The sequence below is a fragment of the Musca domestica genome, unplaced genomic scaffold (assembly GCF_030504385.1).
Source record: "Musca domestica strain aabys unplaced genomic scaffold, Musca_domestica.polishedcontigs.V.1.1 24, whole genome shotgun sequence".
NCBI lineage: Eukaryota > Metazoa > Arthropoda > Insecta > Diptera > Muscidae > Musca > Musca domestica.
The window spans coordinates 2,773,762-2,794,015 of record NW_026712272.1 but is presented as its reverse complement, the minus strand read 5'-3'; the positions used below and the strand labels follow the sequence as shown (position 1 = coordinate 2,794,015).

Genomic DNA, 20,254 nt, shown 5'->3' with positions numbered 1-20,254 from the left:
CCAAAGCTCTAGCCCCATGCTAAACTTCGCTTAGATTGGTCTATAATTGTGACCTGTAGAGCAACTGCAAAATCAGGAAATTTCAGTTTTTGGTCCATTTCAACCCCTAAATATTATGCGATCATCTCCAAAAGAAATAGGGTTCTATTCTGACCTTAACCCCAGCTACATTCTAAATTTCGTGAAGATCGGGCCATAATTGCGACCTGTAGAGTGATTACAAATTTACATGGACATACATAGCTAGATCGACTCAGCTCGGTGAGATAGGAAGATCCATATATACTTTGTGGGAAACCAATATTTCGTGGTGTTACATAATTTTTGGCCCAATCAAACTTATAATACCCCCAACACATAGTGTTGTAGGGTATAAAAACCTGAATAATAATAATGACTTAAATGTATTTAATACATTGAATTCTTGTATTATGTTACTTTTTCAAATATGTATATAAAAAATAAAAAAAAAACTTGAAGTAAAATAACATAACATTTTTATTTTCTCTAAAGTATTTAATACATTGAATGTAATAAAACTTGAGTACCTTTTTTATGTATAGTGTAAAATTGTCATTTTCTTACTTGAATACAAACTACATATAAATTATTCAACTTTTTACAGTTTGGGCGGATATGGTCGATTTTGGGCGGTTTTTAGAAAAAATTTGGGCTGAAATAAAAATTTCAAACGGCAACACTGGTAGTGGTACTAACTATGATTCAGAATCAAAGCGTGAACTTACCCATTACAAGTAGTATTTCGCTATTGAAACCATTATTGCCTTTGTATCCCAGGTAGCTAAGCCTTTAACAAGGATAACATCCATTTATAACTACAGCTCGTTTTGATATATTTATAATTTTTATTTTTTATTTCGAAACTTCCAGAATCGGGAGTTTCTTGATGGGTGAAAATAAATCGAACAGTGGAGAAAAAAATAAAGTTTCTAAGGGTACGTGCCGCCAAAATATCTTCAGGCTTCATGTTTATTGCAAGTCTTCTAGACTTCATGTTCAGGCTTCATGTTTATTGCAAGTCTTCAATTCAGGAATAAATGCAGAAATTTTAAATCATTCTAAGACTCAACTAGCGTAAAATTTACATTTTTATGTAAAATATGTAAAATGTGGCAAAGAAGTAACCATTTTGGAGGAGGATCGTATTTTCTCCGATTTTTTGATCGTTGTGTAACCTGCAGTGATGTTGTTTTTCAGATTGTTGAATCTTTTAAGATAAAACCACATACCAAGCGTTAGAAAAAAAGTTTATTGGTTATATTTTTTCTAATATTCAATTATAGATGGCGTTAGGCCAGACTTTCAAGGTTTTCTACATTATTCAAGTTTTTTTTCTTTTTCGGGGAGAATTAAAGGAAAATGTTTACTTTAACACCAAACCTCAATGTAAAATTTCAGAATTTCGGCCCCTGTCTTTACCAATACAAAAATTTAGTAACATACTTGACATTCTATCCATCCTAGACAAATGGTCCAAAATTAGTATCATCGAACAGTTATAGTACGCATTTGCAAAACCACCTCATATCTCAATTTCACATACCAACAGAGACATTCATATCAAATTTGAGATTCCAGCCCTATCCCTTCACCCAATACCAAATTTAGTACTTTTCGTACAGATATAAGACACATTTTCTAAACCGCCACCAAAACTGAAACATAGATGCCATCGGTAATTTAAATATCAAATTTCAGAATCTTCACCCAATATCAAATATTGTACCATTAGGTACTTTTCATACATTTGTAGTACACATGCCCGAAATCACCCCCATTTGTCCAGGCTACACACGAACAGTGACGCTAATACTAAATTTTAGATTTGAAGCACTATCTGTTCACCCAATATAACATTGTACCAAATACAGTACTATTTAGTACTTTTCGGGCACTTGTTTCACATATATCCGAAAACAACTCTTTGTCACAAACTTTCCACCAACAGGGACTCCAATACAAAATTATAAAATTCTAGCTTCATTCGTTCATCCTAAACCAAACTGTTTCAAATTTAGTACCAGAAGCACTGACAAGTCTCGATGCCATGCCCCAGGAGGAAGCATCTTCAAAATTTTCAAGATCACAGCTTTATTTGTACAGCGTGGGCGTAAACAATTGTATTTACCATAATGTTGATCCACAGATGGCGCTCATAACAACAAAGATATTTTCGAGCAATTTAAGGCTTCTAAGACAAATTTTTTAAAACCAGACTAGTCTCGAAATTGTGCACCAGGGGAACCGCTTTCAAATATACAAAGTTACATCCTTGGCCATGCAGTGTAGTCATTAATAATTTCATTTACCATTTTGTTGGCATACAAATTGCGCTCAGAACACCCAACAAATTAGTTTGTACATTTTAATTGTTTCTTAAAAAAAAAAAAAAACATTGATACGTAGCCCTGCCCCGAACCTATGCACCACTTTTCCGAAATGGGTTCAGTTTTTATACCCTCCATTAAGTATATTATATTAAGTTCGTCATTCCGTTCGTAACTCATCAAAATAATAATTTTAGACATAACAAAGTTTATTTATTCTTGATTTGCGTGAAATTCTAAGATAAGTTAGCCCCGCCTATCCGTCTGTATGTCCCTCTGTTGTGATCAGGCTAGAGTCGAAACGAATAAAGATAGGAAGCTGAAATTTTGCACAGATCTGTCTTTTGTCTGCAGGCAGATCGAGTTCGAAGATGGGCTATATAGGTCCACGATATCGTATAGCTCCCATAATGGTACCCCGATATTCGATATTGTGATGATTTTAGCCATATTTTCAATGGTATTGTTTGAAATTCTACACAAGGAGTTATTTGTGAGCACTTTACCCCTTGAAAGAGAAGTGTATATATACGTCCACGATATCATATAGCCACCATATAACGGTTCCGGAAAACGGAAATTGTCTGAAAATCCACAAAGGAGTTACTTCTGAGTACTAAACCCCCTGGAAAATTATTGTCTACATAGGTCCACGATATCGTATATCCCCCATATAACGGTACCTCCTTATATTCGGCATTTTAATGATTTAAGCTACATTTTTCAATGGAATTGTCTAAAAATCCATACTAGAAGTTCTTTGTAAGCACTTTACCCCCGAGCTCTTGATCAGCGTAAAATTCTAAGTCAATTTGGCGATGTCCGTCTGTCTGTTTTAATCACGCTTTATTTCGAACGAATTGAGATAGAAGGCTAAATTTTGCATCCATGTTTATTTTGCCAGTAGGCAGGTTAAGTTCGTAAATGGGTCATGCAGGTCCATGTTTGCATATAGCCCCCATATAACGGTACCTCCCGATATTTGGTATTTTGATGATTTTCGCGACATTATTCACCGGAATTGTTTCAAATTTGGAATTTGAAGTTCGAAATGAATACTACAGCCTAAGACAGAAAATTGTCTAAGCTGGTCCACTTTTTCGTATTGCCCCCATATGACGGTACCTCCCTAAATTTGGTATTTTGATGATCTTAGCCTCATTATTCGCCGGAAATGTTTCAAATTTCGTATTTACAGTTCGTAATGAGAACTACAGTCTATGGCAGAAAATTGTCTGTGCAGGTTCAGGACTTCGTATAGACCCCATATATAAGTACCTCCCAATATTCGGTATTTTGGCGATTTCAGCAACTCTATTCACCGGAATTGTTTCAAATTTCGTATTGAAAAATCTTAATGGATACTACAACTTATCGGAAAAAAATCGTATGCAGGTCCACGTCTTCGTTTAGCCTCCATATGACGGTACCTCCCTATACTCCGTATTTTCATGATTTTTGCGACATTATTCACCGTAATTGTAACAAATTTTGTATTTGAAGTTCGTAATGGGCACTACAGCATATGACAAAAATTTTCGTATGCAGATCCACGTCTTCGTATAGTCCCCATTAAGTGATAGTTTTTTTTTGATTTTTTTTTTGAAATTTTTCAATTTCCGTCGAAAAGTTCGGCCTGGTCGAACTTAGCTGCTTTTTTACTTGTTGTTTATAAGACTATTGATCTATAGATGGCGTTCAGAGCACAAACGATATTTTTGCTTTTATGTCGAGATTAATAAAGCCTAGAACCGTAGGCGTTAAAAACTATTTCGTTTAAGCCGGCTCACTTTTGTGACAAATTTCTATTTCTGGACATTTTAACCAATCTAAAGAAATAATATTAAAGCGCACACTAGGGCTATTTCCAATAAGCATATACAATTGTATTTATCCGAATTTTGAACTATAGATGGCGCTTACAGTGTCAACGCATATAAGATTAGATTTTAAAAATCCCAGCCCAAACTCATAATTGTGCATCAGTGGGAATCCCCAACTGCGTTTTTAAGTTTATGGCATTAGACGTACAGCGTGGACGCTAAAAATTATATTTAGCTCACTGTTGATTCGTAGGTGACGCTCACAACATCTTAAATATTTATATTTATCAGATTTTTTATTTGATGCAGAGATGGTGCTCACAACACCAAGCCTAGCCCCATCTCAAAACTATGCACCAATGAGAATCCCCTTAATCGCCTAATAGCGTTGGCCTTAATAATTGTATTTATCATAATGTTGATATACAGATGGCGCTGGTAACAACAAATATATCATTGAGACTTTAAATCTCTTCCTGAAATATATCTGAGATACAGATGGCGAGAACGACAAATATATTATTGAGACTCTAAATCGCTTCCTAAAATTTATCTTCAAAATAAGATCAGCATTAAACCTGTGCGCCGGTTTTTATGATGGGTTAAGTTTTTTTCTTTATTAGTGTGCATGTAATTAAGATCATCGGTACAGTATAATGCACTATAGTATTGTGCTAATTTTGAACCCTCCGTACCATTTTAAGACTGTGACCTTTCACCTTTTTGACGGTAAATTTGTTTTTCGACTTTATATTATCATATGTGCCAAATAGAAAGCAAGGATAAAAATGTTCTCATAAAAAATTGGAATTAAAAGAGTTTTTGGTTGGGGGAAACAGATTTTTAAAATATAAAAAAAAAACATTTTTTTTAATACAAAAATCTGTTCTGTATTTCCTTAATTTACTCCTACAACTTTATGGCATGAAGAAATAAGGCAAAGAAAATCCAAAGCAACACAGCCAAATTGCACTGAGATTTAATTTTGTTCGAAAATTGTCAATTTTTGTGAAAAGAAAATCCTATAAAAATATATCTAAAGTTATTTAATCATATCAGAAAAATATATAATATCCTTTCAAATACCCCCTCTCTTCTGCCTCCCCTTTTTCTTTCACTTCAAAGGAAATTCAAGGTAAAACCACAAACCAGACATGGTTTATGTGGCTAAAACCCACACTGGTTGCTGCCATACAATGTTGTGTCCTTTTTGTTTTTTCCAAAAACAACGGAAAAAAAAACATAAAAGGAACAAAATTTCATTGTCAATAGGTGGTCGGCTGCTGAGATGTTCGTTTGTTTGTCCTTTCGTTGCGTTGACAACTCTAAACATTTTTTGTTTGGGTTTTTCTTGTAATGGCAGAATAAAAAAAATTAAATTTTCTGTTTTTGAGTTTTGTTTTCTTTATTTTTTTCGATATTGGAATAAGATGGTATCTGTCAAGGACACATTTCTGCTACTTTTGCTAAACTTACCAGTTGTGTATTGGTGAGAACGCTCAACAACGCCAACAGACGATGGCCGTCTCTCAGATCAAGAAATAAATCATTGACCGGCGTGCATTTTGTCTTAATCAAATGTGAATTAATCCATTTTGTAAATGTTTTCTTTTGAATGTCCTGGCGTTCATCTGGAATAGAAAGAAGGAGAGGAAAAATAAGTTATGAAATTTGGCAAGTTATTAAGAAATTTGATGTGATTGTGGTGGATTGAGGGTGTCGGGGAGATACCACAAGAAATGTAATTACTACGAAACGGAAAAATACTAAGCTTCTTTTACAAGGAAATAAAATTTGCTTGTTGTAGTGAGAATCGCTATCATGGTTTAAAGGAATAATTCTCAATCACTCTGTTTTTTTTTTTTTCAGATTGATAAGATTCTAGCCTTTGTCACAGTTCTCGTCTAGAGCTGAAGTCACAATCAGAGTTCGAGCGAAGAAGCCAGGTTTGGGGATCAAGAAGCATGGCCCACCTCCGATATGCCAAATTTGTATATGTTTTTAGGTAAGTTTCCTTAAAAGTAGGTAGTCTTGCTCAAAATCTTTCGTGATGCGTGGTGTGAGAGTCTTTTCTTTCCACGGCAGATGAAAATAAATCGAGAACATGGCTGGATTCGTTGATAATATTTCATTTTACATCATATACCGGCAAGGAGCCACTATTTCGTCTGAGAAAAATCTACCTTAAAACTTAAATTCGTTCCAAGAGTTCGTGTTAGGCCTTTTTATACCCTCCGCCTTGGAAAGCAGGGTATATTAACTTTGTCATTCAGTTTGTAACATCCTTAAATATTCGTCTTAGGCCCCATAAAGTATATATATTCATAATCTGAATAAAATTCTAAGTCGATTTAACGATGTCCGTCTGGCTGTCTGTCCGTCTATCTGTCTGTCCGTCTGTCTGTCTGTTGAAATCACGATACAGCCCACATTATTTGACGTAGAGCGCCAAAATTTAGCACAGCAATTCGTATTGTGTGTAGGATGGTTGGTATTGAAAATGAGATATAATGGTCCACGTTCTGGTATAGTCCCCATATAACGGTACCTCCCGATATTCGCTATTTTGATGATTTATGCCACATTTCATCACGGATTTGTCTGAAAATTGTTATTTGTAGGTCATAACGGGTCCCTGTACGTGTGGCAAAACATTGCATATATAGGTCCACGTTCTGGTATAGTCCCCATATAACGGTACCTCCCGATATTCGGTATTTTGTTGGTTTTAGCCACATCTTTTCACTACTTTGTCTAAAAATTGGTATTTGTGTGTCATAATGGGTCCTAGTTGGTGTGGCGAAACATTGCATGTATGGGTCCAAGATTTGGTACAGCCCCCATATAACGGTACCTCCCGATATTCGGTAATTTGATTATTTTTGCCACATTTTTTCACGGATTTCTCTTAAAATTGGTAGTTGTAGATTATAATGGGTCCCAGTTCGTGTGGCGAGTCATTGTAATTATAGGTCCACGTTTTGGTATAGCCCCCATATAACGGTACCTCCCGATATTCGGTAATTTGATGAGTTTTGCCACATTTTTTCACGTATTTGTCTGAAAGTTGGTATTTGTAGGTCATAATGGGTTCTAGCTCCGTTGGCGAAACATTGCTTGTGTAGGTCCACGATTTGGTATAGCCTCCATTATATGATATTCGGCATTTTAAGGGTTTTTGCAACATTTCTTCTAATGTTTCCTTTACCCTAAGGTGGAGGGTATTAAAAGTTTGGCCCGGCCGAACTTAATGTTTTTATACCCTACAACACTATGTGTTGGGGGTATTATAAGTTTGATTGGGCCAGAATTTATGTAACACCTCGAAATAGTGGTTTCCCATATCGGAAAGTATAAATGGATCTTCCTAGCTCGCCGAGCTGAGTCGATCTAGCTATGTATGTCCGTCCGTCTATCCGTCTGTCCATGTTATTTTTCTACAGGTCGCAATTATGGCCCGATCTTCACGAAATTTAGAATGGAGGAGGGGTTTGGGCCAGAATAGAACCCTATTGCACTTGGAGATGATTGCCAAATGTTTAGGGGTTGAAATGGACCAAATACTGAAAAAATGTCGGATTTTGCAGTAGCTATACAGGTCGCAATTATAAACCAATCGACGCGGAATTTCGCATGTAGCTAGAGTTTAGGGCTGGCAAGAAGCCTATCCATTTGGGTGGTCATCGGATAATATTTAGCGGGTAAAATACACCATATCTTTTGTGTTGAAAAAATTCAAAATTTTTTATTAAACCGCGAATATTTTAAATCCCGGCGAAATCACAAAGCCATGACAAGGTTACTTCTGACCTTTACATTGATGTTAATATCCAACTAATCGGATATATAGCAAAATATGTGCGATATATATGTCCATCAAAGAAGATATGCTTGAAAGATCTCTTATATGTCGAGAACGGCTGAACTGATTTCGACAGTTCTCATTAATTCAGAATGGCCTCTTGGTAGGAAAGGAAAAACGTCTAAAAAAATCGCATAAACATATCTCTCTAAAGCTGAAAATATTGATTTTGTAACATTTTCTCATATTTTTTTCAATTTTGTCACATTTTTGGCATATTTTCATTTTGAATTAAACATTTGGTAATATTTCTACAGCTAACAAAACTAAGTAGTTAGGAAATTAGGATATCATATACAGATCGCATTTATGGCCCGATCCTAACGAAATTTTGCATGGGGATCAGATGAGGGTCAGAATAGAAGCCTACTCTTTTTGGAGATGATCGCCATATATTTAGGGGTTGAAATGGACCAAAAAACTGCAAAATTGTCAGCAGGTCGTAATCATTGCCCGATCCTCACGCACATTTGAATGGGGGTTACCGGGCATTGCAAAAGCCAAGCAGTTTTGGATGGCCATCCAAAAATATTCAATGTGTGAAATAGTTTGCCAACTTTTGTAGAAAAAATACGAAAAGGTTCATTCCTTTTTGGAGAATTCACAAATACAGGAAGGACACACTTCTGACTATTTCGTTAACGCTGATTTCGTTGAAGAATATAGTCAAATGTCTGTATCTCATATAGATGCGATTCAGTCAAAAACCAATAATAAATGTTAATCTTTTGCCACTTCTGAGAGATTATAGGTCTTTGGGAAATATTGGTTCCAGATCTAGGAAGACCATTTACGTGCAACATCTTCCAATAAATTGGAAATGAGCAAATTCGTTTAAGTTGCTATTATTCGAAAATTAGAGAACGAAACCTGATGGTTTTCTTTTATTATTTGTCACAATATCTTGTGGAATTCTTTCGAGTATCTCGCCTATATAAACTGTATCGTTTATTATAGTGTTGTAGGGTATTCAACGGTCGGCCCCGCTCGACTGTAGCCTTTGCTTACTTGTTTTTACTTGTTAGTACTCAAAATGTTCCAGTTCAGTTTGACATCAGTATTTAATCAAAACTTCATACCAAATTTTCAATCTTTCACGGATTTATATATTATTCAAGTTTTTCCTTCTTCGGAAAGAATACCTTTACATTTTACACCAACTAGTTTTCAAAATATATTAGTTTTATTATTAAAATCATTGCAGAATAGACCCACATTCAATATTTCACTCCAAAAGTATTTCAACATCTCCATATGTAAACCTTAGAAACCAACGAAGATTTAAATATCAAAATGTAGAATTTCTCCTCTATCCTTTCAGCCAATACCAAATTTAGAAACATTTAGTACACACAACCAAAACAATTTACATCTCTCCATTCTAGAGACCAACAGTGATTAGTAAAATTAGTACCATTTAGTACTTTTCGCACAATTATGGTACACTCTCAAATATCAAATTCCAGCTCCATACAATCTCTATACAATCACTCAATACCAAATTTAGTAACCGTTTGTACTTTAAATATAATTTTAGTACCTATTCGCAAAACCGTTCCATATCACAATCATCAGATACCCACAGAAATATAAAATTTCACGAGTTTAGCTCTATCCCACCAAACAATACCAAATTTAGTAGCATTAATTACTCTCCGAACAACAATAGCACACATTTTCAAAATAATCTCCATATCTCAACCACAGATACCAACATAATTTAGGGATTTCAGCTCTTTAGTTTCTCCTATTACCAAATTTAGTAATTTTTGGTACAATTATGCTACGCATATCCAAAATCAGCTTATTCTCAACCACAGACACCAAGAGTGACATCCATATCAAATTTCAGATTTTCAGCTCCATTAGTTTATTCAATACAAAACTTAGTACTTTTCAGGCAATTGTGGTACACATATTCCTAGATTCAAAACCTAATTTAGTACTATTTGTACAATTGTAGCACTTCTTAATCTAAATTGTACATATCAACAAAGACCTAGATACGAAGTTCAAGGATTCCCTTCCTATCCCTTCAAACAATGCCAAATGTAGTACTATTCAGTACTTATCGTACAATTATGGTACACATCTAAAACCACCTACATATCTCAATTCCAGATATCAAATGAGACCTGAATATCAAATGTCGGGATTCAAGCTTCTTCCTTCACCCAATACAAAATTTAGTTCTATTTAGTAGTTTTCGTACATTTATAGTACATATTTCCGATAACATCGCCATATCTCAATTGCATATACCAACAGGGACATTCATATCAATATTTAGGATATCCAATATCAAATTTAGTACCTTTCGTACAATTCAAGTAATTCACCTCCATATCTTAACCACAGATATGAACATATACCTCAATAGTAAATTTCGATATTGAAGCTCTTTGCTTTCCCTAAATACTAAATTTGTTACCTTTTAGTACTTTCCGTACAAAAATAAGACGCATTTCCCAAACTACCCACATACATCAATTCCAGATACCTACAGAGTCCTAAATATCAAATTTCAGAATTCAAGCCTCTTCCTTCACCCATTACCGAATTTAGTAGTACTATTTTGTAATTTCCGTACAAATATAGGACACATTTTCAAACCACCCCTAAATCTCAAAAGACACCATCAGCAATCTAAACATTAAATTTCAGAATTTAATTTCTATCCCTTGACCCAAACGCCAATTTAGTACTATTTAGCACTTTTCGTACAATTACATCACACATTCATATCTCAACAGATACGAAGAGAGACCTCTTACCCATATCCAAAACCAATTTAAATAACGAGTTTCAGATTTTTGTCTCTATCGCTTGCTTCAATACCAAATGTAGTACTATTCGAAGCATTTACCATCCCAACTATCTCCATATGTCAACACTATGCATTAACAAATTTTCAGATTTCAAGCACTATATGCATACCCAATACCAAATAGTCCCAAATATAAAACTATTTAGTACTTTCAGTGCACTTGTAGAACACATTTCAAAACCCACCTCCTTGTCACAAACTGGGGCCACAATGAAAAATTTTAAACTTTCATCTTCATCCGTTCACCCTAAACCATATTATTCCAATTTTAGTACCATTTCGAACATTTGGTTCACATTTCCAAAACCGCTAAAACTTACTTTCTGATCTTGATTCTTATACCAAATTTCAGTTTTTTTAGCTCGATCTGCTCACGTTTTACAAAGTAGTGCCATTTTAGAAATTTAGTACCATTTTGGAAGTTTAGTATAATTTTAGAACTTTTTGTAACCTTCAAAGTTCGAATTTTCAAAAACCTTTTGGTACATCTATTCGGCACTCCATTAATGACTCTCATTCTAAATTATAGAATTCCAGCTCATTCCATTTGTCCATTACAAAGTTTTAAATTTTCAGTACATTAAAGTACGAGTTTTCAAAAACCCAGCCTTATCACAAACATACCACCAAGAAGGACCCCAATAAAATTTATAAATTGCAGCATCATCCGTTCATCCTCAACAAAAGTTTTTCAAATTTAGTACTATTTAGTGCAGCTCACACATTAGTACACATTTCCAAAACCACTTTCATACACCTACATACATACACCTACTTTCAAATATTGATTCTTATACCAAATTTCAGGTTTTTAGCTCGATCCGCTCACATTATACTAAGTAGTACTATTTTGGAAGTTTTGTATCATTTTAGAACTTCTCGTAACTTTTAAGTTCGAATTTCCAAAAACCCATCGCTACATCTATCCTGCACTCCATCAGTGAGTCTCATCTCAATTATCAGAATTCTAGCTCATTTAGTTTGTCCAATGCAAAGTATTAAATTTTTAGTGCATTTAAGTCCATTTCGTACCCTATGACTCTCATTCCAAATTTTAGAATTCTAACTCATTCCGGTTGTCCAATATTATTTTTATACATTTTTAAACTTTTCGTATGCTTTTAGTACGAATTTCCAAACACCCAGTCTTTTTGTACGCCTACGCACCAAAACTGACTCTCGTGCAAAATTTCAAGTTTCTAGCTTCACTCGTTTCGTCTGGGCGTTGATTCTCGGTCAGTAAGTTATTTTACTTCTTTTAGAGGATCAAAGAAAGCAAATCACACACCAAGAGCCTTGCGAAAACTCCTTTTAATTTACGTTGTTGAATTATTCCAAAACCTGTTCCGACTGCCTTTCAAACCCCAGCGAAATCTATTGTAAGTTCTAGACTAACGCCATGGTTGTTTTATTAATTACTAAAAAACGAAAAAACGTGACTAACCTTTCTGTAAATTCACCGGCTTTAATTTCAAATTTGTAAACATTTTTTTTATTATTTTTGTATTTTATTTATTTCTATTTCGTTATTTTCTGTGCAATCACAATTACACGATTTTAAACAACCACTACCGGCTACGTTCTAAAACAATTGCGGATTTGTAACTTAAATTAGAAAGAGAGCTTTTTTCGCCTCTTATTCACAGCATCATGCAAATGGGTGAGGCATATGAGCAAAAGAAAGTTCTTCTTGGTCGCACAAATGATCGCAGCCGTAGAGGCGTAACAATGAAGTAGAAACAAGTAAAAAAGCTGTAAGTTCGGCTGGGCCGAACTTTTAATACCCTCCACCATTTGGTACAAATTTGACAAATTCCAAAAAAATCCGCTAAAAATTCTGTTAAAATTTTAAAAATACCGAATGCCTATACGACGACGTGTAACTTTTGTCATAAGTTATTACAATATTTAAATGCGAAACTTGAAGAAAAAGCTGTTTTTAATGTAACTAAAATCATCAAAATACCAAATACAGGGGGTACCGTTATATGGGGGCTATACGAAGACGTGAACCTGCACAGACAATTTTCTGGCATGGTCTGAAGTATCCATTACGAACTTCACATGCGAAATTTGAAACAATCCCGATAAATAATGTCGCTAAAATCATCAAAATACCGAATATCGGGGGTACGGTATATGGGGGCTATACGAAGACGTGGACCTACATAGCCCATTTTCTGTTTTATGCTGCAGTAACTATTACGAACTTCAAATACCAAATTAGGAACGATTTCGTTAAATAATGTCGGTAAAAATAATCAAAAAATAGCGGATATCGGGGGGTACCGTTATATGGGGGCTATATGAAGACGTGGACCTGCGCAGATAATTTTCTGTCTTAGGCTGTAGTAACCATTTCGAACTTCAAATGCCAAATTTGAAACAATTCCGGTGAATATTGTGGCTAAAATCATCAAAATACCGAATATCCGGAGGTAACATTATATGGGGGCTATATGATAACATGGACTTACATGGCCCATTTACGAACTTAACCTGCCTACTGGCAAAATATAAATGTGTGCACAATTTTAGCCTTCTATCTCAATTTGTTCGAAAGATAGCGTGATTACAACAGACAGACAAACAAACAGACAGACGGACATAGCTAAATCGTCTTAGAATTTTACGCTGATCAAGAATATATATACTTTGTCGGGTCTGACATGAGTATTTCGAGGAGTTACAAATGGAATGACAAAATTAATATACCCTCCATAGTATGGTGGAGGGTATAAAAATATGAGAGAGGGTTGGCAAAAATTTATGTGGGTACTATGGGACAAAAAAGACACCCTAAAATTTCTAAAGATCGAAATATACATTTAAGACCTCACGAAGTATATATATATATATATATATATATATATATATATATATATATATATATATATATATATATATATATATATTCTTGATCAGCATAAAATTTAAATTCTATTCCGTCCGTCTGTCCGTCTGTCCGTCCGTCTGTGGAAATCACTCTAGCTTCCGAACGAAATGATGTAGATTGATAAAATTTTACTCAAATGTATACTATGTCAGCAGGACTTTTGGTATTGAAAATGGGCCATGTAGGTCCACGTTTTGGTATAGCCCATACATAACGGTACCTCCCGATATTTGGAATTTTAATGATTTTAGCGACATTATTCATCGGAATTGTTTCAAATTTGATATTTGAAGTTCGTAATGGATACTGCAGCCTATGACAGTAACTTTGCAGGTCTACATGTGTTCTAAGTTCGTCCCGGCCGAACGTACAGCTTTTTTACTTGTTTTTTTTTTTTTCAATAAATACAGTCACCTAGCCCATATTGTCTCCAAAAAATTTTACTATTGGTAATATTTGCAATATCAAATTGCAACAGTTCCAAAATCACCATCATGTTTTTCCATTCCATACAAAACCTCCTTTTAAATTCTCCACCACCATTGTATAGGGTACCTGGATTTTTTCTAAACCTTTTCCCCCACCCTATATCAATGCCTGTCACACAATCATTGTCGCATAGTGCTAATGAAACTAATGACATACAAATAGAAATAGAAACAAAAATACAAAAGCAAACACCAACACACAAACTCAAATCTATAATCAATAAATTTAAGCTTTATTTTGTTTTACCGCTTACTCGCTTCGATGCTTACTTTAACGACAGTTTTGCAACTTTTTCATTTGCGTTGACAACAAAATTGTTGTTTGATTGAGTTCGATGCAACATACGAACACATAAAAGTTGATAGCTTTTTTTTTCAATCACGTCTTGGTTGCAAATATCGCGAAGAAGTGGCAAACAAGAGGGGTACACGCAAATATTGCCGGTTAGAAGTGGACAATTTATCGGTGGAGACCAATAAATAATTTCGAGAAAGGTACCACATTTGGAAAACCTTAAGAAGATTTGTCGTCTTTGAATGTTTCATAGAAGAATTTTTAACAACTCTGGAAGCCAAGTATTCGGAGAGGATATAGAGATGTAATTTTCCTTTGTCCTACAGAAGACATTTTGATGATCTTCAAGGAATTGTAAGATAATTTATTTTTAAAGAAATCGTGTTAAATAATAATTGGTTCATACTTTATCCGTTGTTACGGAGTGCATAATACGGCTGTGGGTAACAAATTCAACAAATCGGATGAACAATATATATGGGAGCTATAGCTATATCTGAACCGATTTCGATAAAATTTGGCATACTTATTTTCAGGTCCAATCTGATCGTACGTGCAAAATTCCATACAATTCGGCCTGATATTACACGTTTGATGCACAATAAAAGGCAAATCGGACGAAGATATATATGGGAGCTATATCTAAATTTTGACCGAATATCTCCAATTTCAATAGGGTTCGTCCTTGGACCAAACAAATGATTTGTGCAGAATTTCATCTGGATAAGACAATAAATGCGAGCTGTACTTTGTTTACAAAAATCCATGGACAGACGGACGGACAGACGGACGGACATGCATAAATCGACTCAGAATGTGATTCTATGCAGATCATCAAAATGAACTATGGGTCTATCTCGTTTCCTTTTGCCTGTTACAAACAAATGCATAAAGACATAATACCCTGACCACCTTGTGGTGTAGGGTATAAAAAATAGAACGTTTTGTGTTAAAATTGGCGTTTTCGATGCTGGCCAGCAATGAATCAAAAATTAATTGACTTACATCAGCCAGGAAAACTTAAGGTATTACATGTGTAAAAAATAAAATATTTTTATCCATTTTATACTAAACAAATTTTGACAAGTAAAAACTATTCTGAATCACTATGGGTTGGAAGTCTTCTAAAGAATGCATTCCCAGATTGTAGCCAAAAGGGAACACGAATTGTATCCAAACCATGGGGGTTGTGGTTCCGAAAATAAGTCAGCAACAACTATCACGCAAGGTTCACAGGACTATATGCTCCTGGGAACTCCAAATCAAAACCTACCAGTAGGTAGGTGACATAAGAAACTGCAACGGGCTGGGGAAAAAAATGTTCAGTCATTCTTGTTTTCTTTAAATATGTCTCAATCTGTTAAAGACTAATTGATCCTTTATCCATAGAAAACCTGATATTTTTTTTCCATTTGGGTGTCCTCCATCATGTCTTTAATAGAGTGAAGTATTTCATCGCAAAAACTGTAGAAAGGTATTCCATTTATAGAGACTCTTAAAAGCTTCTCTATCCATAGAAGATCTGGTAAGTCTTGACAACATGAAAAAACTTTTTTCACGAGCCATGGTTGTTGCCCAGTTGGACATTTAAAAATTAATATTTTCTTTGGTTTTTTAATTTTTTTTTTTTTTTTGAATCGCAGAATATTAATTCTCTGCAGTCCTTGAAAAAAAAAAAATAAAAATTACATTGAAAAATATTCGGGAAAAATTCTCCTTGCAACTTCTGCGAGTTCTTGATAAGAAACCCGCTTGTTCTTGGTATCCTTGAGAATTGCTCGGAAAATCAACCTTCTACATTTGAGATTTCTTTAAAAATATTTAAAAAATTAAATGTCCTTAAAAACTATTCGGAAAAATATTAAAGAACTTAAGTTTTTGGCTCAGTGATATTTTCTAAAACATATTTTTATAAATTCCAAGATAATGTCCTGAAATAATATAATAAATTTCCTTAAACAAAATAAATAATACAAAATCCTGTTGGACTTTGGAAAAATAGTTTAAAAAATCTTATTTTGAGATGTAGTGAATTCTTTTAAAAATATTCATAACATATCCAGGATGTCAGTTTTATTGGTCCTCGTAAAAATTTAAATTTCATGATTAATTCAATCTACAATTGCAGCCTTTATAGCCACTTAAAAAACATTCAGTAAAAATCGACATTTCTGGATTTGAGAGGTATAAGAAAAAAAACTCGGAAAATCTGACTTATGATTCTGAGTGTCTTTAAAACTTTATAGTTATATAGTCAAAATATGAAACATAGATTTTGCAGAAATCATGTTAATTGTTTGGAGTCACATTAACAAATATGATCTTTAAAAATCCTTAAAAAAATCAAAACATTAAAATTTCTGGTTTCACACTTTTGGAACTGCGGCACTTTCCTACCGGTCTTTCTAAAAAAAAATATTCAAGATTGTTGTTCTCTTGTTCCTTGTGACAATAATCTCAAACAATCCGCGATTAATTTTTTTGTTGTCCATATAACTCAACGTAAATCCAAGAGAGCAGTCCTTGACAAAAAAGTCTTCAAAATCCAATTGCACTCCACTTGGGTTTTGCCAAAAGTTTCTTAAAAATGCTCGGATATGGTTTCATTGATCCCTTTCTAAAATTCCTTTAAAAAACTCGATAATCCTTATTTTTATTTTAATCCATGATTGTAGCACATGGATTCCTGAGACAAATAAACAATTGCGGCTCTTTTGGTCCTTCAAAGAAAAACACTCTTGCACCGCGTTGCTCTTTGAGCAAAATATTAAAAAAAGTCCACGGTTAAAAAGAAACAACGATAATGGCTCTTTTACCTTTGACATACAAACGCAATTTCTTAGAGAAATCCCTTTAGGTTGTGATGAAAAAAATCTTAAAAAATCCCCCTTATGGCCCCTTGATTCTCCACAAAAAAATTATAAAAAAATCCACTTTTGTTCTTAAATATATTCGAAAACAAATCTATTAGTCTTTTTTAAGATATTTTTAGAAAATTGTGGTCCTGTTGATGTTTAAGGAAATATGTCTTGAAATATCTACGAAATATCCTGTATCACGATTTCCGCAGGCCGGTCTTTGACAAAAATTTCTTCGAAAAAATATTCGGTGCACCACCACCTGTTAATACAAATATCTTAAAGAAGTCCAAGATTGTGATTCTCTTGTCATTGAAAAAATGTTTCTAAAATTCATTATAATACCTTTCTCGATCTTTCCAAAATATTTTTCAAAATTCCACATTGTGGCAAATCTCGGCATAAATTTATTTAAAAATCCAATGATGCAGTCTACTTGGTCCCTGGTAAAATTCTTAGAAAATTTGCTATAGTGGACTTGTTACACCTTAGCAAACAAATCCAGCATCGAAGCTCTTTTATCTTTAAAAAAAATAATTCTTAAAACATCTACGATTATAGCGCAGGATGTTGTTGTAAAATATATAAAAACACTCGATTATAGCTCCCTTGTTATACCCTCAGCCATATGTCTACAGAGGGTATATATCATTTGATACGGTCAAAACGTGCCTAGTCGAAATAACGGTTTTAGACCCTAGGTCTCTTTGGACCAAATCCGTTTCAGAACAGTTGGAGTCGATATAGCGATGTCCGTCCGTCCGTCTGTCTGTCTATCTGTCTGGCTGGCTGGTGCGCACGATAACTCTCGAAGGGAGTATCCGATTTCGTCCAAACTTGGTACATCGTAATATTTTTGTCAAACTTAGATTGAGTTCGGAGATGAACAATATCGGCCCACTCCTTCTGGTACCTGCCCCCACAAAAGGTCGAAATTTTCAAAAAATATATTTTTTGCACAGAAAGAGAAAGAATAATCCGATTTTGCTCCAACTTTGCAAATCCTAATATTTACGTCAGTGCTAGGTCAGGTGTGAAAATGGACAATATCGGTCCACTCCATCAAGTACCTCTCCCACAAATGGTCAAAATTTTGAATAATTACAAATTAAAATTATTAATTAAATCTTAAAATGTGATGTAAGAGTCTTCAAATTTCACACATCCCAATATTTAAATTAGGCCAAGGTCTGATCTTAAGATGGAATATATCGGTCCACTTCTTTTGGTATTTCCCCCACAAATGGTCGAAATTTTGAAAAAAATTATTTTTTTTGCAAAGAAAGGGAAACGATAACGTGATTTTGGCCCAACTTTGCAAGTCCAAATATTTGCATCAGTGCTAGGTCAGGTGTGAAAATGGACAATATCGGTCCATTCCTTCAGGTACCTCCCCCACAAAAGATCGAAAATTTGAATATTCATTAAGCTCATAAAACGCGAAATTAATATCGGATTCCGTTAAGACTTGACACATCTGAATATTTCTTTCAACACTGGATCTGTAAAAAATGGTTCAGATCGGACTCCTGGTACCTCCCCCACAAAAGGTCAAAGTTTTGAATAACCAAAACGTTTATAAAATCCGAATAAAAAGATAGCCTGACGCTTAATCTTTATATTTAACACATCCCATTATTTCCACTAACAAAAGATCCGTTGTGAAGGTGGGATATATCGGTCCACTCCTTCTGGTACCTTTCCTACAAAAGCTCAAATTTTTGAATATCCATGAAGCTCATAAAAAGCGAAATTGACATCCGATTCTATTCAAGACTAGGTACATCCCAAAATTTCCATTAACATAACACAGTCCAAACCTACCATGTTGCAATATTTATATCATATTTATTTAAGTCCGATACGAAATGACCAATATTGACCCATTCCTTCGGAACCTTCTGCATAAGGGGTTAAACATTTGAATAATCATAACAGAAGTCAAAATATTTTTAAATAATCGAACATTGGCTGAGGGTATACATCTGTCGGCAAAACCAACCGATACTTTTTTACTTGTTTTTTTTTTTTTAAATGATCCTAAAAAAAATCCACGATTGGTTCTCTGTGACCTTGGAAAAATATTCAAAAGTATCCATGGCTGTATCCCTGTTTTCCTTGAAAATGTGTACCTCAAAAAAGCTACAAATATGGATCTGGTGTCCTTCAAAAAATTTTCTTTAAAATCGTGGGTTGTTTAAAAATATTAAACAAAATAGGTATTAAATTTGAACATTCGCTGTGGTACTCTGCACTTCAGGAGACCTGTTAAAGTCACTTATTTGGAGGACTTATGAATGGCCTTTAGTTTAAGGAAGTTCTATTAACGTATTTTGGCGTTTCTTCTATGGACAAAGGGTTTTGGGCAACACAGAGAAAACCACCTTACTAAGGCCAACTTTTTTAATTTATGTTCTCCTCATTTTTTTATATCCTAGTTTATTGTGTCATTTGCAAATACGTTTCGCATTTGTAATTTGCTCATTGTTTAAAGATAGACGTTTTCAACTTGCACCGGCATCAATTAGCAATAAATAGACAAATTACAAAAAGAAAATGTAGTAAACTGAGCTATAAATGGCAAGCTAAAGATAATATTACAATGATGATTACAGTGGCTCAGAGGAAGGGACAGCAGAAAATATTTCTAAACGAAGGGACAGATGAATTATGCAAGATTCGAGCCGGCTGCCAAAAATGGGTCCTCACTGATTTAGAGGTCTTCATTCCTGGGCCACATAGAATTGATGAAGCCATTTATATATTTCAAAAAATCCTCTTAATGCCCCCTAAACATCCTTGCCATTGAATTCTACCTACGCTCCTGTCAGCTATCAAGAATAATTATATTGTCATA

At 34.4% G+C, this 20,254-nt stretch overlaps 1 protein-coding gene across 9 annotated transcripts in view; it reads right to left on the bottom strand.

Annotated features, from left to right (window-relative positions):
• Positions 1-20,254, bottom strand: part of LOC101893112 (dystrophin, isoforms A/C/F/G/H) — a 752,562-nt gene that overhangs the window by 652,993 nt on the left and 79,315 nt on the right. For all 9 annotated transcript variants that reach the window (XM_059123281.1, XM_059123282.1, XM_059123286.1 and 6 more), the window contains exon 2: positions 5,648-5,802. In XM_059123281.1, coding sequence (XP_058979264.1) covers positions 5,648-5,802 — 155 coding nt within the window. The remainder of the gene's footprint in view (positions 1-5,647; positions 5,803-20,254) is intronic.